The sequence below is a fragment of the Dipteris shenzhenensis genome, chromosome 11 (assembly GCF_047967505.1).
Source record: "Dipteris shenzhenensis isolate YYH24624 ecotype China chromosome 11, Dip_SZ_1.0, whole genome shotgun sequence".
Classification (NCBI taxonomy): Eukaryota; Viridiplantae; Streptophyta; class Polypodiopsida; order Gleicheniales; family Dipteridaceae; genus Dipteris; species Dipteris shenzhenensis.
The window spans coordinates 2,819,121-2,845,202 of NC_141606.1; the positions used below are offsets into that span (position 1 = coordinate 2,819,121).

Genomic DNA, 26,082 nt, shown 5'->3' on the forward strand with positions numbered 1-26,082 from the left:
TTCCACTGGTGAGAAATGGACTAAATATAATTGGAGAGAGAGAGGGGCGATGGATGGAGGAGAGTGTTGAGGTAGAATTGCCGATTTTCATTTATTGGAGTAGCTAAAGTTCGATGCAGAGTCTATTTTTCCTATTCTAGAGGAAAAGAGAGTCTCATCAGAGAGAGGGAGGGAAAGGGCGAAGTGTAGGGGGTAGAGAGGAAAAAGAAGGGCGGGGGGTGTGGGGGGGGGGACGGGGCGCGGGAGAGAGCGAGGGAGAGATAGGCAAGCGGCAGTAGAAGAGCAAGGGTGTGACAAGTTCATTTAGGCTACAGGAGCAAGGGCATGGCCTTGACTGAATTGGGGCTCCGCGGACTGAGATCTTCGCGCTCTTTTGGCTTGTAGTTTGCACCTTTGAGTTGGGGAGGACAACCAGAGAAAATTAGATTTGCCAAAGAGCGAGCGAGCGAGCGACAGAGAGAGGGACACTTGGGAGAGCGACAGCGGATACAGGGAGAGTTTTGCTCTTTTTGGGTTCGTTCGTGTCTCGACGAAGAAGTCTCCGCCAATTGGGATTTGGATTCACTCCCTTTCGCGACGAGTCGAAGTTCAGCTTCTGAAAGAGAAGACAAGTGGCTCACCGCCGGCAGAATTGAAACCATCATCTAAAAGTAATAGGTTTCCACATCGAGTAGTTTCCTTTGCCGGGCGAATACCATCGCAGAGAGTGCTTTTCGGTTCTCAACCTTCGCCGTTTCGAAGTTGCGACATCGCTTTGATTTGAGACATGTTTTTGCACTGGTGCGATTTGCATTGAGACCGAAATCAAGAGGGGATAAAGGGTGATGTCGTGGGCAGGACCCGACACCTTCCCTGCAACCTCTCTCGCGGACAATCTTGACAGTAAGAGTCCTTTTCCTTGTTCTCCTCATCGGCCCATTTTATACACACACGGAAGGACAGAAGCTTGACATCATTTGATAGTTTGGATGAGGGTCAAAGGTCTTCCATCAGCCCTATCTGCGATTTGGACACACGTGTGTCGATTCTTAACTATTTTTGAAGCTCTTGATTGAGACACACGTGTGTTTAATGCCATCGATTCTTACACCATCATTTTTGAAGCTCTTTCCGACGATCAGGATCCTTGCACGAACTCATTGGCCCTTTTGCTTCGTGCGCACACAGAGACAGAGAGAGAGAGAGAGAGAGAGAGAGAGAGAGAGAGAGTCTCCTTCATCGTATGTGGCGTTCCTGGCCTTACTCTGGATTATCAAATGGGAGCGTTTAAAGAACGAATTTTATTTTTAAACCAAACGTTTTGTTCGGGAGTGCTTATGCACAGATGAGAGCGAGATGTCGGGGCTAAGTATCAACCAGCAGTTATATTGCTCAATCGTTGGGATAATACCATAGTGTTAGCTCATAGCCCGAGGCATTAAACCCTCGTGGCTCACTAATGGAAAGGAAATAGCAAAGAACCTCTCTTTGTAATGTTGTGAGTGAAGAGGAGAAAGCTGACTATCAAAAACCACCAGCACTGGAATACTTCCAGACTTACATTAATGAGCAGATGCTCCATTAATAGCATACTTGCGCTTGTCATGGCCGCATTTTGCAGGGCAATACTAATACATATGTGTCTGAACATTTGCAATGATGGATTGGTGGCATGCAGGTGGATACAAACTCTCAAGGTGATTGAAGCTTAGATGAGTTTGGTCCTGTGTGGTCTTAAAAGATGTACTGAAAGCCTGTCTATATTGGCCGTAAACAATAGTCTCAGGAAAGGACATGATCAAAATGTCACACTTTTGTTTAATCGGTGTGTACGTTGCTCTTAAATGACTGTCACAGGGCTCCCCTTGCGGTTGCATCCCTTCAGATAGAAATTATTCGGACTCTCTCCTTCCCATGTTCTAGGTACTGCATATATCTTTTTGCAGTCTGCTGCTGCACAAGACCTTTGTGTTATGTAGCCTGCAAGGTGAAGAAAGGACACTGACGACATTGATTGCTATTTCAGGAGAAAATGTTTTTTGGTACTCTCTTTTGTGTTGCACCTTCCCACTTTCTAGTTACTGCAACTATGGGAGCCTTCCTTTCTGTCGCTTCTAGTGCTGTATGTGAAGAGTGCTCAACTTATACAAAAGCAATTTCATCAGCACAGCTTGCTTTGTGGCTTATGTAGAACTGTTAGAATTTAATACTCAGTTTGTGATACTCTAATGTCATGTTTGGACCAATCAATGGTCGTTTTAAAAATTTGACGTGAGTTAAGCTCAGCTAGGGCAGCTTGTTTTTTTGTCAGCCACATGGCACTGAGTCCTGACGTCATATAGGGTTTTGGAAAACCCCGTCTCTCTACATAGGTCTAGACTTGTGTCGTGTTGTCTGTTCCTTCCACTGTCTTTGTACATGGTATCCTCTCTGAATTGTCAGAAATATCAATGAACGCTGGATTCTCTCTCTTTTTTCTCCAATGTTCTCCACTTCTCATATCAACATGGTAACTGTTATGGTCAAGCTGAGGTAACATGACCTCGGCATTTTTCCTTTAGAGGACCCAAAATTGTAAATAATCTGTAATGCGCTTTATGTATACGGTCAAAGGGATTTAATGTCGAGGTCGTCTGTAAGGGTGATTTGCACGACTAGCTGGGTCTGAAGATCAAAGGCCTAGGTGTTTCTAATTATGAATTGTGCCTAGGGGCAAATGGTCTTAAGGGATCCCAAGAAGGGGTAAAAGGGGCACCTAAGTGGAGCCTTGATCAATGGACATGTGGCATTCTCGGCCCATCTAGGGAAATTGGGGCTTTGCAGGAAAGAATTTAAAGAACTTGTGAACCAAAAATGTATGTGATTCTGATATGCAGCAGATTGTATGTGGGTGGGCTGTCGGTAAGTTGGCACCTGCCAGAGATTTTGATTAATTCAGAAAGGACAGGCTACCGCGTTGATCAGGAGTCACTTATTAGCTCAGTAAGAAGCAACCAATGGTTGCTCTTTCATGTATGGAGGTGGAGTGCAGAGTGGCCTGCATGGCATCGTGCAAGTCCTCATGGCTCACATGGGTCTTTGAAGACATGGAGGTTCTACAAGAGTCAGCAGTGGAGATCTTCTGCAACAATAAAAGTTGCACATGTGGAGGCTCTGGTAGTCACGAGATCAAACAGACCAGTTCAAGAGAAACCACAAGCAAAGAAAGAAGTAAAGGAGAGATCTCTTAGATGGAAGAATAGGTCCAAAGAGTAGCATTGAAAGAAATTCAGAGGGCGCCAAAGAGGCAAAGACCAAAGTTTGGCAACCAATGGACCTGCAAGAATAGCCCAATCTGGTAAACCCAAAAAAAATCTGATAGACAGTCCGACAGACAGTCCCATCACAAGTCCAAGAACAAGTTTGACAAAAGGTCCGACAACCAGTCTGACAACCAATCCGATAATGAGTCCAACAATAAATCCAATGAGCAATCCAAATATGGGGGACCAATCAACAGTCTAGGAGCAAGGTGTGAGTAGCCAAAAATAGGTTGAAGAGAACCTCTTGGCCAAATTGTTTTAAGCCCTGATGCGAGAATCCATCAAGGTCAGCCGAAGGCTGAGTAGTTCTTCTCGACTTCATGTCAGAGCCGTGCTTACACGGAAGCGTGATTTCCAGTCAAATAACTTAATTAACTTAGAATTTTAGAACTTTATAAATTTCACAACTTTAAATGCATTTATACCACATAACAACAGGAAAATAGAATAGATATAGACAAGTACACCAGCATCCGACTAGGTGAGAATGAGGCCGCCCCCTCCAATTGGGTTCAACCAGCTGTATTTTTATATATTCAATGATGCTTAGCCTCACTACAATGGTAGTACAGATCTTACAAATCCCCCTCTAGGAAATCCAGAGTTCTAGACCAAGACTCAAATATAGGACTATTACAATGATCTTTCTTTCAAAGTGGGAGAGATGTACAATGATTGAGAATCATCCAAGAAAGAAACCATTGGAAGCCCCCGGCCTGGTACCAAGTGGAGAAAGCTGCATAAATGGTCTTTGGTCCCAGTTATCCTTGAAACACAGGAAACTTAGATTCCACGTGTCAGGGCTAGTATAGAAACCTTAGGCTCTGGAACACACAGCCCACAACAGAAGCGGTTAGCGTTTTTAACCTAAATAAGGTTAGAATCTTTGGAAATCGAAGGGAACATGTTCAATATAAACAAAGTCGGTTTTAGAAAGCCCTATGAGTGAAAATGAAAATCACTTGCTGGTAGCCTAAAAGACAAAAAATGGAATTAAATGCAAGAAAAACAGCACGTAAAGGAAAGTGTAGTGATTGATAAAAGTGAAATATGCGAATAATACTTGCCCCGTGACTCGTCTGTAGGCTAGGGCAAGCAATGGAAGCTAAAAAATGGAGGTGAGAAGGAGAAAAACGAGATGTTGTAATGAATTGCTGCAAAAGTGAGAGTGGAGGCTCAAGAGAGAGCCAACATAACAAAACCCTAGGGCTTAATGCCCTAATTGGACTAAGTGTCCTAACTGACCTAGGTGTTACATGTACTAACTATACCAATAGACCTAACTGACTGTAACTAGGCCTACAAGGCACATATCAAGGAATAAGTGGCACCTATGGATAGCCCATATAATGGCCTACAAACCCCTCTCCATGTTATGGGGCTAAAGTATCTTGGACATGACTTAGGATACCTAAATATCTAATGTCATGGTTGCACATGTTCATCCTGTAGGGATATACTGCAAGACCAGACTCTTTCTTCTTCTTTTCAGATGCATTCAGAGATATCATGCCCAGATATCTTGCAATAGTTACATCTCTTCTTCTTTTTGTTATCCCCCAAAGAAGAGGCACCTTTAAAATGACCGGCATGTGAATGAGGGGGTTTACCAATTGAAACCTTGCCTTTGCCTTTGTTTTTATGATGGGCAACAAAGGCTTGATCAACTAGCCATAGAAGCATTGTGATTTGCACGACTTTGCTCCTCTTGAAGGAGAAGAGCAACCAGTTGGTCAAAAGAATAATGGTTGGCATTGTCACCTGCAACCAATCTCAATGTAGTAGCAAAGCCGTGATAAGAATCAGGCAACCCATCAAGGTGAGAAGCCGTGATAAGAATTAGAAACAAGCTGAGAATCAGGGATCACTTCATGAATATTGGCCAATTGCTCTTTCAAATCCTTCGCATTAGTAAGATATGCATCCATGTTACCAACCTCTTCAAGCTTCAAGTCCTTCAACTACTTGCGAAGATAGGCAACCTTTGCCTGATTCTGCACCTGATATAAGAATGCAAGCTGATCCCATGCTTAGCTGTCTTGCAAGACCGGATAGGAGGGATAATAACCTTTTTGATTAAAAGAGCAATCAAGGCATGTGCTTTGGCATCACGACCATCTCACTGAATCTGCTCCTGTGTAGGAGGCAAAGTACTTGTAGTAGTAGATGCAGCTGCTCTAGTAGTAGCATTAGACTTTTTACCTGAAGACCCATCACCTGAAGTAGTACCAGAGGTAGAAGGTGGAGCACTAGCAGCTGCATTACGTGTAGGCCTGGCCTCAGAGTCTGAAACAATGTGCCATAGATTCTTGGCAACCAATGCATGCCTCATCATGTACGACCACATGGGGTAATTTGTGCCATCAAGCTTGTCATTAGGCCCAAGCATCCCAAACAAATCATCCTTATTGCCAGCCATTGTGCAAGGCAAAAGCACCAATCTGACAACTCAAATGAGAGGAAGGCAACCTTGTTGGAAATAGAGGATAGAATCACTCACACCTCACTTCCGCTCTAGCTCATACAACACTCAAAAAACTGAAAGAGAGATAGGACAAAACTCAGATATATTCCTCCACAATCGTGGGCAACAAAAGCTCAAGAGAGCGTGTACAAACAGCCTGACTCTGTCAATGATGCTGAGTCTCTTCCTCTCCTTGTTCGCTTGCTTGTGTGCAAGGTTGTAAGTGCAGGTGATGAGGAATGAGGGGGGAAGGGGGGGCTTTTTATAGGAAGGGCTAGGCCCCCTCATTTTGGCCGACCAGGGAGTCGGCTCCTTCATTTTGGTCGACCAGGGAGTCGGCTCCTTGCCCAAGGCACCGACCTGCCAGCCCACCAACCAACCTGATTGGTTGGCCTTTGCTGGCTGGTCAGGCCGGCTTAGGTCAGCCCTATATAAGGGCCCATAAGCCCTGCTTATGGGCCGCTGTTGCAGCCTTCGTGAAGACATCTGAGATGTTGTCGTTGGTTGGGCAGCATATCAACTCTATGACTTCTTCGTCGATGAGTTCTCGAACAAAGTGGTAGTGGACCTCAATGTGCTTCGTCCGTGTGTGAAACACAGGGTTGTTGGTGATCGCTATGCAACTCTGGTTGTCGCACATAACTGTAGTCGCATCTTCTTGGGCCACATTCATATCCTCCAAGATCCACCTAAGCGACAATGCCTCACATGCCGCTGTACAAGCAGCCCTGTACTCCGTCTCTGTAGATGAAAGGGCGACAGTAGGTTGTTTCTTACTCAGCCATGACACGGCTCCTGATGAGAGTAAGAAAGGTCGATCTTCGGGTATCAATGTCACCTACTGAATCACTATCACAGAAACATCCCAACTCGATGCCTTTGGTATAAGTGATGCCGTAGGTGCGGGTACCCTTCAAGTGCCTTAGCACCCTCATACCTGTGTCCCAGTGAGCCTTCTTGGGTGTGGCAGAGAACTGACAGAGCAACCGATTGCGATGGAAATGTCTGGTCGAGTATTGGTGAGGTAAAGCCAAACTCCCCACCAAGCGTTGATATAGTGATGAATCAACTGGCTGAGATGGATCACGCCCACTCAGCTTCAGACCAGTTTCCATGGGAGTCACTGCAACTTTGCAATTTTTTATCTCAAAGCGTTTGAGTAGCTCCCTGCAATACTTCTCCTGTGGCTCGAACTCCTTCATAAGAAGTCTCTTGACCTTAGCAATCTTCTTTGTATGATCCCCAATAATGATGAGGTCATCCACATCTAGGATCAATACCAGCCGCAAATCCCCCTCTACCATTCAAAAATGCAGACTTGACGTTCATCTGAGAGATAGGCCAACTGTGATGAGCAGCCAAGGCAATGACTGTCCGAATAGTCACCATCCTAGCTGTGGGGGCAAAGGTCTCATTGAAGTCAAGTCCTTCTGATTGTGCATAGTCTTTCACTACCAATCGTGCTTTGTACTTGTCCAAGCTCCCATCTGACTTGAACTTAAGCTTGTACACCCATTTAGTCCTGATGACCTTCCGCCTAGTTGGTTTGGACACTAAATCCCAGGTGCCATTTTTCAAAATGGCTTCCATGTCAGCCTTCATGGCTTCCTGCCATTTTGGTATATCCTTCGCTTCCTGGAAGGAATAGGGCTCAGCAAGTTGTGCTACCAAAGTGAAGTTCACGGAGGGAGTCTTCATGTTTTTTTGAGACCGCCGCGCTTCGGAACTGCTCTCGGGTATGTCCATGACCCGTGAGTCTACTAATGTCTTCAAGTACCATTGAGGTAGCTTCTTCTCAGATGGAGGTACTTTGGATGAAGTTGACTTGGGAGCTGGCTTTGGAATGGCATGCTCCTCCTCCTCCTCGGGATCTTCAGTCGTCTCCGCCTCGCGGATGGTGACTTTGGGTGGGGGTAACACTAGAAGGTCTAGAATCTCCTCGGCAGGTTGTGGTTCGATTTCTTCAAAGATCACATCCCTGCTGATAAGGATCTTCTTTGTCCGGGTCGAATAGGCGGTAGGCCTTGGACTCTTCGCTATATCCCACAAAGATACAGCTCCAGCTATGGGGATCCAGCTTTGTTCGCTCATCTTTGTGTACATGCACAAATGCTTTAGAACCAAAAACCCTCAAATGAGAAATGATGGGCTTCTTACCATAACAAGCTTCGTATGGAGTCTTGCCATCAACAGCGTTGGTCTTGGTTCTGTTTGAGGATGTGAACGGTAGTGTTCACGGCTTCACCCCAGTAGGCTTTCGAGAGATTTCTCCCTCACAACATGGTCAACCTCGTCTCTGTGACGGTCCTGTGTTTCCCCTCTATCGGTGCGGAAGGCTTTGATTACCTCCCCGCTCTCCTTCTCTACCTGGGCCTTCCAGACTTTGAATTTCTCGAAAGCGTGAGATTTCTTGGCTAGGCAGAATACCCATGTCATGAGATTGAAATCATCAAGTAAGAGAGAATACCTTGAACTTGCGAATGAATTTGTCGACATTGGGCCATAGATGTGGGCGTGAACCAACTCGAGCGGCTTCTTGGCCCATGACGAGGCCTCCTATGGGAACTTGTCCCTGTGTTGCTTGCCTTCCACGCAAGCCCTGTAGACATGATCATTGCCTGCAATCGGTGGAAGTCCATCCACCATCTTTGTCATCTTCATCTCGGAGAGAGTGCCATAGTTGACATGACTGAATCGCTCGTGCCATAAATCTTCCATGGTCCCCGTGCACCACCAGAGCGTTGAGCCGATATAGCCCATGCTCCTCGACACCTTGAGCCACCACCTGTCCGTTTGCCTTGGATGTGACAGTGACCTTGCCGTTGTCAAATAATACCGACATATTGTGCTTGTCCATCTGATAGACAGACAATAGGCTCTTGCACAAATTCAATACGTACAATACACCGGAAATTAACTCCTCGTTTCCAATAGTAGTAATGACCCACACCCTTCACAGGGCATGACCGGTTATCCCCAACAGTGACCTTGGAATCGGGATGTGTACCTTCCATGGTTTTGAACCATTCCTTCTTGTTGGATATGTGCTTTGAAGCTCCACTGTCCACATACCAACCTTCCTCTTTCTCACTGATTGCATAAGCGGAGCAGTACTCAGTGATGATGAAGAGAGCGCCGGTCGTGACATTTGCTGATTCGGTCTTTGGCTCCTCCTTGGATTTGGATGACTACTCCTTGAGGTCCGCCTTCTTCTTGCGGCACTCTTTAGTGGAATGACCAAGCTTCTCACAGTAGAAGCACTTCATCTGTCTCTTTTTCTCTGCATCCTCGGTCTTGTTTTTGTTTTTGAGATTTCTGTAGCCACCATGGTGACAAAAGACCAGACACAGTTGTGACTCAACCACGCACACATGGGGGATTTCCTAAGATGACCTAGGACTGGATTCTAATTAGTACTAAGTCCTTCAACTGGAAAGGATGATTAGGCTCTCATAAGTTTCAGAGCTGTGCTTACACAGAAACGTGATTTTCAGTCAAATAACTTAATAAACTTAGAATTTTAAAACTTTTATAAATTCCACATAAAAATGCCACAACTTAAATGCATTTACACCACATAACCACTGGAAAATAAAAGAGATAGAGACGAGTACACCAGCACCCGACATGGTGAGAATGAGGCCGCTTCCCCAAACTAGGTAAACCCAGTTGTATTTTTATATATTCAATGATGCTTAGCCTCACTACAATGGTAGTACAAATCTTTGGACAAAACCCCATCTAGGAAATCCAGAGTTCTAGACCAAGACTCAAACATAGGACTATTACAATGATTTTTCTTTTCAAAGTGGGAGTTAGATGTACGACGATTGATAATCACCCAAGAATGTAACCACTGGAAGCCCCTGGCTTAGTACCAGGTGGAGAAAGCCGCATAAATGGTCTTTGGTCCCACTTATCCTTGAAACACAAGAAACTCATATTTCACCTGTTAGGGTTGGTATAGAAACCTTAGGCTTAGGAACACATAGGCCACCATAGCCATGGTGAAGATGGCAAAGAGAGAAACCGTGCTGAAGACGGTAACAAAAGACCATACTGAAGATGGTAAACATAGGCCATGCTGAAGATGGCAACCAAGACCGTACTAAAGACGGTAGATCACACTGAAGGTGATAGAGCCACGTTGAAGGTGACTTGTTGCGTTGAAGGCGACAGATCGCATTGAAGGTGATAAGAGCTCTGATGTTCGGAAAGGGTCACACTGAAGGTTACAAGAGAGAGCAATGCATGGTGATCAGCCATGAAAAGAGAGTACTCTGAACTGTCGATGAAGATGTGCACATGGTAGGAGAAGACGCCTGGCTGGGATGTGAAGTCCTATCGTAAGAACTCACATAGAAGGACACACGTGTGGTTAAGTTAAATGAGATCTCAAGAAACTAAAAATAATGATAAAAAAATATGGCATTGAGAAAGAGCCATTGTTACACTTCATATAACTTGTAGCTGTAGTAGGCCATTGGCCGGGTTATGTTGCTTGCATTCGTGGTGACCAAAAGCAGATCGTTCCAAGACACAAGAGGCGAAGCGTTGTAAATCATGATAGGCCTGCAGAGCTTTGGGGGTAACACAAATCTCTTTTGCAGATCTTCACCCCCTTATACAAATTTGTGAGAGGTCATGCAAATGTGGAGAAACCGTCCATATGTGCATTGTAGGCCCAGGCAGAGGCCAACAAAGGATGGGATCTCCTAGGCATCGTGGGAACAACCCAATCTAAAATGGCATGAACCTTTTTAGGGTCCAAGCTAATGCCTTTTGCACTGCTGATGTACCTCAGTAATTGAGTTTCTAACAACCCCAATTCACTTTTCTTTGCATTAAGGTAGAGCTGATCATCGCGCAAATCGAAAAGAGCATTCCTCACGTCTTGCACATGTTGTTGGGCAGTTGTCAAACTATGAATCACACTCCGATATACTTTGCAAAGATCCTCAGCATCATCTTGTTAAAGGTGGGCAATGCATTCTTGAGTTTGAAAAGCATCACTCACCAACTATAGTGAACTCGCTCTATCCGAAAAGCCGTCTTTGGAATGTCGGCGTCAAGGAGACGGACTTGGTAGTAGCCACTCTTTACATCAATCTTAGAGAAATACTTAGCACCATTAAGCCTTTCCAAGATGTGTTGGATGCGAGACATGGGAAACTTGTTACTCATGGCCTGATAGTCAATACAAAGACATGTTGACTTATCCTTCTTTGGACGAAGAGAATAGGAGCTGCAAATTGTGAGCATAAAGGCCGGATAACTACGCGGAGCTGATCCTAGGACTAATTCAATGTGATGATCCTCAGGCCTACTGGGTAGGAGTTGGGGTGGGAGATCATCTCGTAGCATGATATCTTGGAATTTTTTGAGAAGATCAACCACTCTCTCTACTAGAGGTGGAGCTCTCTGTACAATAGCCTGCTTGTTGCTGACATAAATGAGGGTGCACACTGCACCTTTGCGAATGGCATGATGAGCCTGTATATGTGAGATGAGTGGGATATTGGGAGTGCTCCTATCTCTACGAATGATGGCCGGCTCCAAAAGACCCTTGACGATAGTGAAGCTATATTGCTGCAAATCAAAGAGAGGTGAATGATCTTGGAACCACAGAATATGTAGTATCATGTCATATCCAAGCAAAGGCATAATTACGATATCTCGCGTAAATGAGGCCTTTTGAACAGAAAAGGAAAACCGTGGCTTGTGCGTGATTTGAGTGCGTCATATCCAAGCAAAGGCATAATTACGATATCTCGCGTAAATGAGGCCTTTTGAACAGAAAATGAAAACCGTGGCTTGTGCGTGATTTGAGTGCGTAGACCTAGTGTAAAACCATCCATGTCGAGATGATGAGGCACAAGAGTAGCCATCTTCTTGGCCAGCTGTGGGGAGACTGCGTCCTCAGAATTTCCCATGTCGAAAAGGACAATGAATTGCTGCCCTTTAGTTAAACCATGGGTTCGAATCAAAGCCTTTCTTGATCCTTGATGTCGCCCTTCTCCTTACCTTCGGACACCACAGGTGGGATGGCGTTCATGGCTGAAGTGGGAGGTGCGGGAGCTGCTACAGGTGATGCGATGGTGATTTGGAAGCCTTCTTGGCTAGCCACTCAAGACAATCCTTCTTTCCATGCCCGGTGATAGTATTGCAAAAGAAGCAGCGTCCCTGGAATTGAACTGCTTCTATTCGTCGAGCTGAACGTAATCCCTATATTGCCCTCCTTTGACTCTTCCTCTACTGTCTTCTTACGCTTGGAATCCTTCTTTTCACCAAACACACGCTGATGATCTTTCTTCTGGTTATTAGACTCCTTTTGCTGTGTGTCCTTGCCCACGGGTGATGATGATTGTTGCAGGGCTTTGGCACCTGTTTGGACTTGCTTGGGCCTTCCCATTCAACATCATTCTTGATTTCGGACGAGGGTCAGCGCCCGCTCACAGGTCAGCGAGTCAAAATTTCGCAGTGGAAATCTGATGTTTGAATCCAAACCTCTAATGGACTGCTTCAACTAATTGTTCTTTGACACTCCAAGCTACTGGGCCAAAGTGATGTCCTTTTTTGTTGTAGGACAACACACGCAAAACTATCTTGGGAGAGCGAGAAAACTCGTCTTCTAGGTTGAGCATATACTGTGGAGGTAGAAAACAAGACTAGAGATTGGCAACAAACCTATTCCAAACGAAATTTGTTACCTTTGTGGTGGGGTTACTATATCTAATAGCCCAATGCTGCCACTAGGTCATTGCGTCATCAATGAGGTGGGGAGCTGCGAGGTGTATATTGTCTTGCTCATTGGACAAACTATAGAATGGCCAAGTGATTGCACGAACTTGGGGTTGGATTGTGCGATCGTATGTGGAGTGGCTGGAGTTAGTGAAGAGGTCGCAGTCGCGGTCAAACTGGCCGGCATTGTGTCTAACGTTTGCTGATGTTGGAGCAGCATGGACTCTCAATCAAGTTTGTGCTGTTGCTTGGGCTGCGCAAGTGCCTCCTCATGCTTGCATTCCTCTCGCATCATTAAGAGCAGTTTTTCAAAACCTGAGCGGCCTCTAGATTCTTGAGGCTTTTCTGCCTCCTTGCTTGCTGCCAGCTGTTCCAGTTGTCTTTTGCTTTTTTCCAGGTGCCATGAATTTTCTTCTAGTTGGGCCAGGAGGCATTGATTCTGATCCATAAGCATCTCGGTTGTTTCCTGATTGCTTTGTTGAAGCGCATCTTTCTGGCTGTCTTCAGTAAAGTCAGTGTCTTGAAGCTCCTCTCTCCTTTCCTCAACCATGGCGGTTGGCTGTGTGATTTTTCCAGATCTCAACACAGCCATGCACTTGCAGAGTCAAATTGGATCATGCCCAAAGCTCTGATACCAATGTAACATGCAATGGTTAATGATTGTGTGAATTGTATCAAGAGCTTCTTTAAAGCTTTAGTGAGGCGTCTTCAATGTACACCATACAGAGGGGAGTAGAGGGGAAGAGGAGAAAAGGGTAGAGAGATGATAGGGTCTACAACCAATCGGGTCCGTGTACCCGTCGAGGGCTCCCTCCTACAATTGTAGGAGAATTTGCTTTACCTTGGAGAACTGAACTACAATGCTGAAATACAGTCTTCAAGAGATCAAGAGAATTCAACCATGAGTTTGGGCATGTTCCTGGATTCATCTAGATATATGCTTCTGCGTATTAGCGGACATGTCTTGTGAAGTATTCGTTCATGTTGCGGCTTGCTAATATTGCGATAAATTCTTTCTATCTTAAGTGGTGCTTTGCCCTATTAGCTAGATTGTCTAAGCCTTGGTTGGGAGAGACTCAAATGAAATCATATAGTCTTCACAAGCAGTTGTAGCTTGAATGAAGAGAATGTGGACTACTTTTTGATGAGCCTTCTCCTTTAGTGCTAGCCTTTGTCACGGCTGAGTCTTCTCTTCACCTGCGGAGTGCCAACAGAAACTCATCACGAAGACCTTTGAATAGATGGATGCTCAGGTATGTGTGGGTTCGTGGATTTGTATGTGTGAGAGCATATGTCTATACTATGATCTACACTCACTGTTTGGCGCTGATGACATCAATGGGGATGTCATAGTAGCTAGTCCCTGCTGTGCGTAAATGAATTAGATATATATATAGACTTTAGACTTCCAAAACACATGCCCAAAAACCTGAGAAACAGCTCCAAACCCTGATCGAGGCCTCAATGCTGTCCACACCGTTGATGTAGGTCACTTATGTATCAGGCTAGTACTGTCCACGGGCATGCAGGTGGCTGCGTGACTGAGAGAATGAGAAAAGGATGAGCTGAAACTGAGTATGAACTGAGAGAGAGAATGAGAGAGCTGAGGATAGGCTGCTGAAACAGGTCTGGATCTGCCCATTTGCTGCTGTCCAAGTCGTCCCACAATCTGTGTGAAGATCTGCCCCTGATGATGAGGCTAAGGAGCTGTTTCGCTGCAGGGAATAGGCTGGAACATGCGTTGGAAATAGGCTAGAACAACAGGGCAAATACCAGGAAACTGAATGCGCAATAATGGGGGACTGACCGCCCCTTATATAGCCCCTGATCAGCGAGTAGCCGACCTGGTCAGTCAGCCTGACCGACCAGGGCTTATTGGGTCAGCCCCTAATGGGTCGACCTTGGTACAGCATACACAGTCAATTGACAAGTAATTTGCACCACAGATTAAATCACAGGGGAGCTAGAGTACTCCTAGTCACAAACAAGGACACCGATTGGCCCCAAACATTGGCGCCCCTTGCGGTATTTATTTAACATTCATTTGAAGCTAAGCGGTTGATTACAAAGGTCTCTGCGAAGCTGCACGACAGGACACCAATGCCTGCAGACTCCCCGTCCAGCCCACCTTGTAATTCCTTGCTTAACTTTTAACGGTGAATGGCATCCAATTACTAGACAATCTTGTATCCTCAACCAACCAAAGCATGCAACAGAGACCCCAATAGCATCCACTATCTGTGCCATGCTTGCAATTGCACAACCAAGTGCCCAACCAGCCAGACACGGGTGAACAACTGCAAGGCAAGCCCTCAACAGCCCTCTGGTGCAATCAATCAACAAAGCACTCCCAAACAGGTTGTCTCAACTCTCCGGCCACTACCCAACAGCATAAATCAACCTTTCTTCGCGAGGGAAAAAACCCAAATGCAATAACTAGCCAGCAACCAATCAGGGAGCGGAAAAAGCAGGCAAAAAGCAAGCCTTCTTCTACCCAGTATCCATAGAAGAAAGGTCATCAATGCTGGAAAACCCTAGATCCTACAGAGAAAAGATGATTCTGCTGTGGCACAGTCCCAAGAGCAGCTTAGAAAAAAAAACCCACGCTTGGAAAGTTACTAAAATCAGCAGCAACACCCGGAAGGCTCCAAAAATCAAATCGCAAGTTTTCCTGCAGAGCTTGGACAGCCTGGAAGCAAAATCACAATCTTCTGTAGCAACCTGGACAGCCTGGAAACACCTGGAACAGCCCTGGAATTGGACGCAGTCACTTGGCATAGCTCGGAAGACCTGTAGATGAAATCGCAATTTGGAAGAGACACCCTGGCTGAAATCGCAATCTGCAACAGGCTCCTGGATCAGGTGCGATTTCCTCTGGTAGGCCCTGGATGCATTGGAATTGGCCAGCTTGACTGATGGCGATTTTCCCTAGCAGGCTCTTGAAGCTCCTGGCAGATGACGATTTGGCTCTAGTAGCACCTGGCAGGCTTTGGCAGCTCACAACTGATGATCTGGCTCCTTTTGGAAGTGATGTCTTCTAAGTCCAAAAACAGGGCGCTCTGCTCTTTTTGGAGTCCTATGCTAAAATTAGCCATTTTTAATTGCACCACTCTTTTGACCCCCCTGTTGCACACTTTGGCCCTAGGAATTAATTGCCTAGTAACTGGGCGCACATTCACAATTTCCAAGGGTCTGTTAGGGGATTTTAATTCCCCAAGTCTGCACACATGGTAGGATCCTTGCGCCCCATGTAGGCTATCTCATGGGCTATCCATAGATGCCACTTATACCTTGGTATGAGCCTTGTAGGCCTAGTTATAGTCAGTTAGGACTATTGGTACAGTTAGTTTATGTACCATCTAGGTCAGCTAGGACACTTAGTTGAGTAAGGGCAGTTAGCGCTACGGTTTTGTTATGTTGGCTCTCCCTTGAGCGTCCACACTTCAATTTTGCAGCAATCTATTACATCTCGTTTTTCTCCATTGTGCTTCCATTTTTGAGCTTCCATTGCTTCCAACACCCAACAGTGGTATCATAGTAGGTCGGGAATCCATTCCCTCAGCCATTGACAGCTTTCCCAAGCTGTTTGGCAGCCTCTAGAGCTCTCTTTCCTACTGGTCTTGCTGGTTTTCACACTCCCACGAGTGTTTGAGACTTTCCAAGCACTTCTGTCGCGAAAAACCTCATTTTGACACAAGAAGATCGCATTTTGGAGCAGATACCGCGAAGGAGATGCATTTTGGAGCAAATCTGGGCCAATTTCTGCGCAAAAACCTAAATTTTAGAGCAGATTTGAGCAAATTTTCGGACCTGTCAGAAAATCTGTACAGCTGTATGGACAATGTCAGAAATTGAGTCAGAAAAATCCTTACAATTGTACGGAAATCCGTACAATTCCGTATAGTTGCGTCAGCAAATCCATACTTTACGTCAAAAAAATTCGTACAACTGCGTTAGAAATCTGTACACTTCGTCGACCAGCATTTACTGCAGTATGGGAGCTGCCTCGGGGTGCGCACCAGTCATTTTTCAGGGTTCTCAGACTTTCGGAGCTGCCTCGAGCTGCGTGTCGGCGTTTGGAGCTTCTGAATTGATCTAGAGACTTCTCTTTGAGCCCTTCCCTCCTCATTTGGCATCCCTTTGCCTCGGGCTACGAGCTTCTCTCCATTGGATCTCTTTCTCTCCATTTCTACGTGCTCTCCTCCTCGTGGGAGCACTTCTTGTGCTGTAATTCTCATTTCCAGTCCTCATTTGCTCGCTTTCAGAGCTTGTCACTGCTGTTCATCATTGGGTAAGTCGTTGCATTGGCTTTTCCAATTTCTGCTTCATTTGCATTTTGAAAAGGCCTCGTGTTGCCTTGGAAGGCCTCGTGTTGCCTTTTTTCTTGCAACAGGTATACCTTGGGACAGCAGAGTTTTTTGTAGACATAAGCTTTGAAGCTTGGGCAGATTTTTGGCACTTGATTCGGAGAGGTTGCCTTTCTCTCATTTGCTTTGCCAGTTGGTGCATTTGCCTTGTATTTCTTGTATTTCAACACCATGTTTGGTGGCAAAGATGATTTGTTTGGGCTGATTGGGGCCGATGACAAGCTTGATGGCACCAATTACCCCATGTGGTCATACATGATGGGACATGTTTTGGTTTCCAAGAATCTATGGCATATTGTTTCAGGTTCTGAGGCCAGGCCTACACGCACTGTTACTGGTGCTACACTTTTGCAGCCTCTGCATTTTCAGGTGATGGATGGTTCTACTACTACAGCCAGGACTCGTGTACCTCTTGCTCCAGGTGCTTTTTCTCCTTCACATGAGCAAATTCAGCGGGATGGTCATGATGCCAAAGCACATGCCTTGATTGCTCTTTCAATGAAACGGGTTATTATCTCTCATATTCGGTCTTGCAAGACAGCTAAGCAAGCATGGGATCAGCTTGCAACTTTGTATCAGGTGCGAAATGAGGCAAGGGTTGCCTATCTCCGCAGGCAGTTGAAAGATTTAAAGCTTGATGAGGGTGGTAACATGGATTCCTATCTCACTAATGTGAAGGATTTGAAAGAGCAGTTGGCCAACATTGATGAGATTATGCTTGATTCTCAGCTGGTTTCTAATACCCTTGATGGGTTGCCTGATTCATATAAAGGCTTTGCTACTACATTGCGATTGGTTGCAGGGGGTGATGCCAATCATTTCTCATTTGACCAGCTTGTTGCTCTTCTTCTTCAGGAGGAGCAAAGTCGTGTGAATCACAATGCCACTATGGCTAGTGATCAAGCATTTGCTGTCCATCATAAACACAAAGGTAAAGGCAAGGTTTCAGCTGGAAATCCCTCATTCCCATGCTGATCATTCCCATGGTGCCTCTTCTTTAGGGGATAACAAAAAGAAGAAGAGATTTAACTATTGCAGGAAACCTGGGCATGATATTTCTGAATGTAGGAAGCGCATAGCATCTGAAAAGAAAAATAAAGAGTCTAGTCTTGCAGTATCTGGTTCTTCTAGTACAGAAGATCGACATGAGTCCGCTAATTTGGCACAAGACCACCATTGGGCTTTCTTGGTTACATGTCAGTATAATCCTGATGTTCATGATGCTTGTATGGCAGTTTTAGATATTCGTGATGCCTGGTTCTTTAATAGTGGTGCTAGCAAGCACATCACTTCCTACAGGAAGTTATTCAGCTCATTGGAGCTTACATCTAAGGGGCAGTGTCACCTGTGCCAATAATGCATCATATACCGTGAAAGGTATTGGCAAGTTGCTCTTACTTCTGTCTCTAGTGGTATTGTCACTCTAGAGCATGTGCTTTATGTTCCAGGCATTCGAAAGAACCTCATTTCTATTTCAGCCATTGCTACATGTGGCTTTCAGGTTATTTTTGATGGTGTGAGGTGTGTAGTGTATGATGTTACACTTGCCTCTACCCTGGTTTTGACTGGCACATTGTCTAGCGGTCTTTACAGACTTGATGCTTATGACAGATGTTCAGATGATGATGCTGCACTTGCCGATGCACATGCCTTTGCTATTGATTCTATCATGGCAAATACTCATTTGTGGCATGAAAGGTTTGGACACCTCAATTTTGGAGCCCTGGTGAAGTCATATAAGGAAGATATGGTTGTGGATCTTCCCAAAATGCATATGCCTACCAAACATGTTTGTGAACCATGCTTACTTGGTAAGATGCACCGTGCTGCATTTCCCAAGGATGGGAGAGTTGGTGCTTCACGTAAGCTTTATCTGGCTCATAGTGATGTTTGTGGACCCATGAGGGTTGCAGCTCTTGGGGGATTCTACTATTTTGTTACCTTTATTGATGATTTCACCAGGTACACTTCGATTTTCGCATTGAAATCCAAGTCCGACGTTTCTTCATGCTTCAAGCACTTTATTGCCTTGCCTGAGAATGAGAGTGGGCTGCACATTGCTCACATTAATACAGAAAGGGGGGTGAATACATATCAAAGGAGTTTGCTGTTTTTTGGCTTCTCGTGGCATTAATCATCGATGCACGGTGCTTTATACTCCTCAACAGAATCTCGCGGCTGAGCGGAAGAATAGATCAACGATGGAAATGGCCAGATGCATGTTGAAAGGCAAACATTTGCCTAATAAGTTGTGGTTGGATGCGGTCATGTGTGCAAATTACATCTTGAATAGATGTCCTACAAAGGCATTGCAGACTATCGCACTTGGACGGGTCGTAAGTCTCGCATTTCCTACATGAGGACTTTTGGATGCTTAGCTTATGCTCATGTGCCTTAAGTTGGATGATAAAGCTGTTAAATGCATTTTCCTTGGGTATAGTTAAGAGAGTAGGGGCTATAAGCTATATGAGCCCCGCGCGGGCAAGTGTTTTGTCAGTCGGCATGTTGTGTTTGATGAATCTTCCACTATGCCTTTGTTGGACTGTCAAAAACAGCCCGTTGTTGATGCCTCATACATATTTGACTGCTTGATGCCTTTGTTTCCATCCGATGCTCGGGATGATGTTCCATTTGAGGTTGTCCCTCCTCCATCTGTTGGTCATTTACAGCCCCATGTGCATGCAGAAATTCAGCGTGATATGCCTATCATTGATTAGGATAATTTGCACCGGGCTCTTGACCAGGAAAGAGCAGAAATTCAGGAGCCTTAAAAGGTACCCTGTTGGCTCCTTGACACATTAAAAGACAGCAAACAAGACACTCCTCTGCCAGCCCGTATGAGAGCAGCTGTCCGGAAAGAGTATGCTAGTTTTGTTGCTTATGCTTTGGTTGCTACAGCATGCAATGAAGAGCCATTATGCCATCAAGATGCCTTTCAGAATGATTGTTGGCTGAAGGCTATGCAAGCTGAATTGGATGAATTGGATTCTATCCATCAGAATGACACTTGGGAGTTGTGTGATTTGCCTTCTGGTAAGAATGCCATTGGAACTAAGTGGGTTTACAAGATCAAACGGAAAGCTGATGGTTCAATGGACCGTTACAAAGTCCGTCTTGTTGCTAAGGGCTATGCTTGGCAGTATGGCATCGACTTTGAGGAGACTTTTGCTCCCACTTCCAAGATCACTACCATTCGCATTGTTATTGCCTTTGCTGCCCATTTTCATTGGCAGATACATCAGCTTGATATTAAGATAGCTTTCCTTCATGGGCATTTGCAGGAAGAGGTCTATGTTTCCCAACCTCCTGGCTTTGAGATTGAAGGTTCTGAAAGCAAGGTATGCTGCTTGAAAAAGGCCCTCTATGGATTGAAGCAGGCACCTCGGGCTTGGTATTCGAGAATTCATTCTCATTTGCTCACACTTGGCTTTCAAAACAGCCCTACAGAGGCTACCCTTTACATCCGCAAGCGTGGGACAGATTTGCTGATTTTAGTCCTTTATGTGGATGACATGCTTGTACCTGGGACACATGCTCAGCAAATTGCAGATTTAAAAGTTGATTTGCAGCAGACATTTGCTATGTCTGATCTTGGTCTTCTGCACTACTATCTCAGCATTCAATTTGTTAGCAGTGAGGGGGGCATTTTAATGTCACAATCCAAGTACATTGGACAGCTTTTGCAGTGTTTTCAGTTTGAGGATTGCAAGCCAGTATCCACACCATTAGAGATTGGTTTTCACTTCTCTTCTGAGGATGGCAGCGGTACATGTGATATCACTCTTTATCAGCAAGCAGTTGGTTGTTTGATTTACCTATGCCGTACGAGACCTGATCTACAGTATGCTGTCTCACAGTTGAGTAGGTATATGCATAGTCCATATATGCACCATTGGCATGCCGTGAAGAGTGTTTTCATATATCTTAAAGGCACTCATCATTTAGGCCTTCTTTATGGGGCTGATACTTCACTTGTCATGCATGGGTTCACTGATAGTGATTGAGATGGTTGTTCTGACACTCGTGTGTCACATAGTGGTAACTGTTTTATGCTTGGTACTTCATGTGTTTCTTGGTTCAGCAAGAAGCAGAGTACAGTTGCTACTTTAAGCTGTGAAGCTGAGTACAGAGCGGCTTTTACAGCTATAGTGGAGTATGTTTGGCTTCAGAAGCTACTTGCAGATCTTTGTTCATGTCAGACTGCTCCTACCGTCATCTTCACTGATAGTCAGAGTGCTTTGGATGTCGTATGGAATCCAATTTTCCATGCTCGCACAAAGCACATTGAGGTTCACTATCACTATGTCAGAGAGCGATTATGAGCAGATGATATTGAGTTGTCTTATGTTCCCACTGAAGACAACTTGGCAGGTCTTTTTACGAAGGCTCTACCTCGACCTAAGTTTGAGGCTTTTCGGCAAACTTTAAACTTAGTACCTTTTGTAACTTGATTTGTTATACTCTGTACAGTCATAGGTTGCTATATCCTACGGGACGAACATGTGCAACCATGACACTAGATATTTAGGTATCCTGAGCCATGTCTAGGATACTTCAGTCCATACCATGGAGGGGGGTTTGTAGTCTATCTCATGGGCTATCCATAGATGCCACTTATACCTTGGTATGAGCCTTGTAGGCCTAGTTATAGTCAGTCAAGACTATTGGTATAGTTAGTTTATGTACCATCTAGGTCAATTAGGACACTTAGTCCAGTTAGGGCAGTTAGCCCTAGGGTTTTGTTATGTTGGCTCTCCCTTGAGTCTCCACACTTCAGTTTTGCAGCAATCTATTACAACATCTCGTTTTTCTCCATTGTGCTTGCATTTTTGAGCTTCCATTGCTTCCAACGCCCAATACCCCAAAAGGCTCAAGGCAGTCACGCGCAAATTACAGGAGTCGCAAATCAAAAGTCCCATAATCTCATGTCCTCGTGAGACAACATGCAGGGAGCTTCAACCACAGTGAAGAGCTCAGGGTGGGTACACAGTTGGCCCCTCAGGGTCGCACCTACTCAAGTAGCGGACGTCATCTTGGGAGCACGATGGTGGCACCAATTCAAAGTCCGACCAGAATATCAACACCAAGGCTTAGATGTCAAAATCTGAGGCCATGGACCAAGCTCATCTATCGGATTAAGGGTGTTTCGCCTCGACCTTTGATTTTAGTCATTCAAGACCGGCGCCAGCAAGGCATAGTGTTACAACAGGATATAGTCTTGCAACAGGCAACAAGGTTTCCACAAGGCCGGGATGCCGAGTCTTCCTAAGTCCTTATCACCTATATGCACCGAGGAAAACCACAGGGAGCATCATTAACCCACATCACATATCCTTATCAGAAGTTAGCACCCTTGCACCCCTGCATGTCAGGATTCATGAGCTTAGCAACCATTTTGGGATTCATGAACCAGGTATCTAGATCAAGATTTACAAGCCAGGTACACCACAGCCAGTCACCTCCATCAGCACGTCGGGAGGCTGCTTTCATACCCTAGTTCGAGTTTCAGTAGAAGGGGATGTCACGGGTATCCTTAGCTGGTGGCATGCCGGATTGCCAGGTGGGCTGCCCAATCAGCACACAGTAGCCATGTGGACTGCCATGTAGGCAGCCATGTCAGCTGGTTGCCACGTGAAATGCCACATAAGCAACAATTAGCTCAGCCCTTCCGTACAGCGCTAGCTTAGCAGTCCGTACAGCACAGGCGCCACATCTACGATGATGTCAGCAAGTGCCATATGGCAGTGTTGGGTGCCACGTCACAACAGGTCAGCCATCCAGTAGTAGCAGGTTGTTGAACAGGAAGCTAGCCTGGTCGGTGGCAGGAAGCTACTGTTCGGTCAGCTTTAGGCCCAAGGGGGGCCTATTAAAGGCAGCTCCCTTGGCCTTCACTCTCCATCGGCATCAAGGCCTCAGCCCAGCAACAGTTAGGCCTCCCCGCAGCAGACCAGCAGGGTGCCTCAGCCTCTCCAGGGATCTAGTGAGGATTCACCTCCTTTTCTAGTTTTGCAGTTGAGGGTTTCAGCCCCTCCATACTGTTGTATTCAGCTCTTTGGGCATTCATACCTCTCAATAGTTATATATTCTTCTTTGGAGGTCCACTACATTTCTCTCCCTCTGATTCTCTCACTCACATCCACGTATAACTTAAATTTTATTGCGCTTTAATTTGTATGTTAACATAACTTGGTGTGCTATGTGCATTATGCTTTTCAAAAAGTCATGTGCATAACCTGAACTTTATAGTGCTTTCAATTTATATATTGATACAATAGCTTAATTATATTCCGTAATGGAATAATGAGTAGCTAGTGAGCAGGAGAGAGAGTGAGGATAGTCTATCTCCCGCTACATGGCCTCATGGATTTTCTTCATGTCGTTTTTGATTTCACAAATGGCAAATGCTTCGTCCCATTTGTGCAACCAGCCCTTAATAACATCCAAACTACGCTCTGTCATCTGATCGGAATACTTTTCAGGTCTTTAATTTGCAGTACTCGGCATTTTTAGCCTCCATAGGCACGACCGTATGCCCACTGGTTTCTGGTTCCATAGGACTACCCTTTCTCCTCTATGGATGGTGTCGCGGATATGCTTTGAGCCATGCTTAGCCTGCAATCGTTGAGTCAAAATTTGAATTTGTTGTAAGGCATCCTTTAATAGTGCAATCCTCCCTTAGGGAAAGCTGCTCTGCAAGCAGTTAAATTGTACTATTAATTCAATTTACAACACTAACAAAATAGTGCAATCCTCCCTTAGGGAAAGCTGCTCTGCAAGCAGTTAAATTGTACTATTTATTTAATTTACAACACTAACAAAAGACAATACCCTTTCCCTATATTAGGGCAACATCTGCAATCTCTAAATAGTTGTAACCACGAGAAGACCGTAACTTAAAAATTTTAAGAAACTCCAAAACTCAACAAAACTGAATTCAATGAGGAAGAGAGAGCCTTCTGGTGGGCTTATACTTCTCTTTGAACAGGGCAATAGAGAATGGACAATTGGAAATGCACCAATTCTTGTCTTCTTCAAACCCAACCTGAATGAATGCCACGGTTTGGAAGATGGCATCAGTCTGTAGTGGTGTCATGGACAGTACTATCTCATGAGGGACTATCGGTAGATCACAACCTCTGTGTGTGTGTGTGTGTGAGAGAGAGAGAGAGAGAGAGAGAGAGAGAGAGAGAGAGAGAGAGAGAGAGAGAGAGGGAGGGAGGGAGGGAGGGAGACAATTATCTTCATTCACTTACATATCTGGTTAACCCACTTGGTGGTCTTTTTCAGAAAAATTGCTTGTCATATTACGCGATGGACGCAAGCTGATTGGCATTCTTCGGTCATTTGACCAGTTTGGTATGCGCAACCGTGGATGATTTTTTCCAAACCCATTGTAATTGGTGTGAACTGCGTTTTTTACAAGGATGGAATAGTGAAGATATGGGTATCTTCTTGATGTTGTAATTTTATGCTGGTTCTTTTCAAAAGAGGGATGTGAAGTCAATGATACTTCAAAGCTGCAGGTCCTTGAACTCTATAGAGCACATTGTTGATGTTATTGTGTGTTGTCCTTTGCCTTCTCAGCAAACGTTGTTCTTGAAAGTGCTGTGGAGAGAATAATTGTCGGAGAACTCTACTGTGATCTTCCTCTTGGATTGTACATCATCCGTGGAGAGAATGTTGTTCTTATTGGCGAGTTGGTATGATGTCTTGCTCTTGTAGTGCTACTTTTTAACTCGTATTTTGAAAACTGTGCGCGTGCGCTGCGCATATGTAAGCACAAGCATCCCCCCAACCCCCCAAGAAAACCACGGCCACCACCATGCAGCAGTATTAGATTCAAATTCTGTCAGCAAAGTGGAAATTGCAAAATAAATCAATCAAGACTAGGCCTTTTTTTTTTGGGTGCAGGATTTAACAAGGGATGATTTGCCATCTCATATGATAAAAGTTACACGTAAAGAAATAGAGCAGGTGAGGCTCTTTTCACTCCAAGGCAAAGTACCAACAAATTTATTTCGATGCCAAGAATGAGCTGTTATCATATCGGTCTGTCCTCATATGTATGTTCTCACAAGCTTTGCTACACCAGAACCTTAATCATGGTAGTATTGTAATATCCTATCCTTTTGTCAAGCTTGTGTGACCCACAACCCTGCATTCATCCAGGCAAAGTAGCTAGGAGCTGTTGACAGGTTGGCTGCCTATGGGAAGCCTGCTTCTCATGTGTAATGAGTACCTTTCCCTAGTGTCTTGTGGGTGGGGAAGTGACAGGGTAGTGACAGCTGGGTCTCTGAATTTTAAGGGTGAGGGCTGGCAGTAGCCATAGTATTTATTTTTGACCACTGAAATAAGGCCTCCATGTGCAGAGCCTATCTGTGTATAGTGTTTGATGTGCAACCTTATCTTATACCTGTGAAAAATTTGCTACACCCACTACTCATAGCAAGCTTGTATTGCCATATCTTCTAACTTCAAAAAAATCAATGAACACCCAAATATCTGTATTTGCAGGCACAGAAGGCAGAGAGGGATGCAACTGAGCTGAAGGGCTCCATGAGGAAACGGATGGAGTTTCTTGACTTGGACTGAATGCATAATAGACTTTGGTTCTCCTCTTTGTGGTTGTGGATGTTCTGTTTTTTAGTAGAGTGGCATATATTTTATGCCCTAGGCAGTTATGAGGAGCGTGCTTTGTCAGTCGGGGAATTTTAAAGCCCACTGACTCCGCAAGTTTTTAGGCGGATAGCACGTCCAGGTATTTGTTCAGAGACATCTATTGAAACATGCTCTAGATATAAATAAGACAGCAGTATTAAGCTAAAACATGATAGAACACTAGCATGTTGGGACTCCACACACTGTGTCACTACTACAGGCAGGCTTGTTTATTAGTCCTGCATGATTTCAAGGAATTTAGAGATTTGGACAAAAGCCACGGTTTTATTTTATCATGCGTATGTATGTCAAGAATCCAAGAGAAGAGGAGATCCTTGACTGATGCCAATGTTGTATGGTATTTGATCCATGAATTGGAGAAGAGATTTCTGTATTTTGTTATTTTTTGATTTTGGAGGTGGTTTTAAACTCTTGCCTATGGATGTATTTCCTTCACCTCAATAAGTTGGGGTTATGACGGCATTTGGTATAAGGAGTCTTATAGTTGAATTTGAAATCCTTGTGAAAATATGTACATATATTACCTGTATCTTGGTTTGAAGCAAAAATT

The 26,082-nt window shown here is 44.8% G+C and overlaps 1 protein-coding gene across 1 annotated transcript; it reads left to right on the plus strand.

Moving 5' to 3' along the window:
- The first annotated feature begins 221 nt into the window (after positions 1–221).
- On the plus strand, positions 222–26,056 carry LOC147896483 (sm-like protein LSM1B). The gene is made up of 5 exons (XM_087381354.1): positions 222–882; positions 24,141–24,209; positions 24,438–24,553; positions 24,765–24,827; positions 25,368–26,056. The coding sequence occupies exons 1-5, from the start codon at positions 825–827 to the stop codon at positions 25,443–25,445; spliced, it is 384 nt and encodes a 127-aa protein (XP_087237480.1). The 5' UTR covers positions 222–824; the 3' UTR covers positions 25,446–26,056.
- The last annotated feature ends 26 nt before the right edge of the window (positions 26,057–26,082 follow it).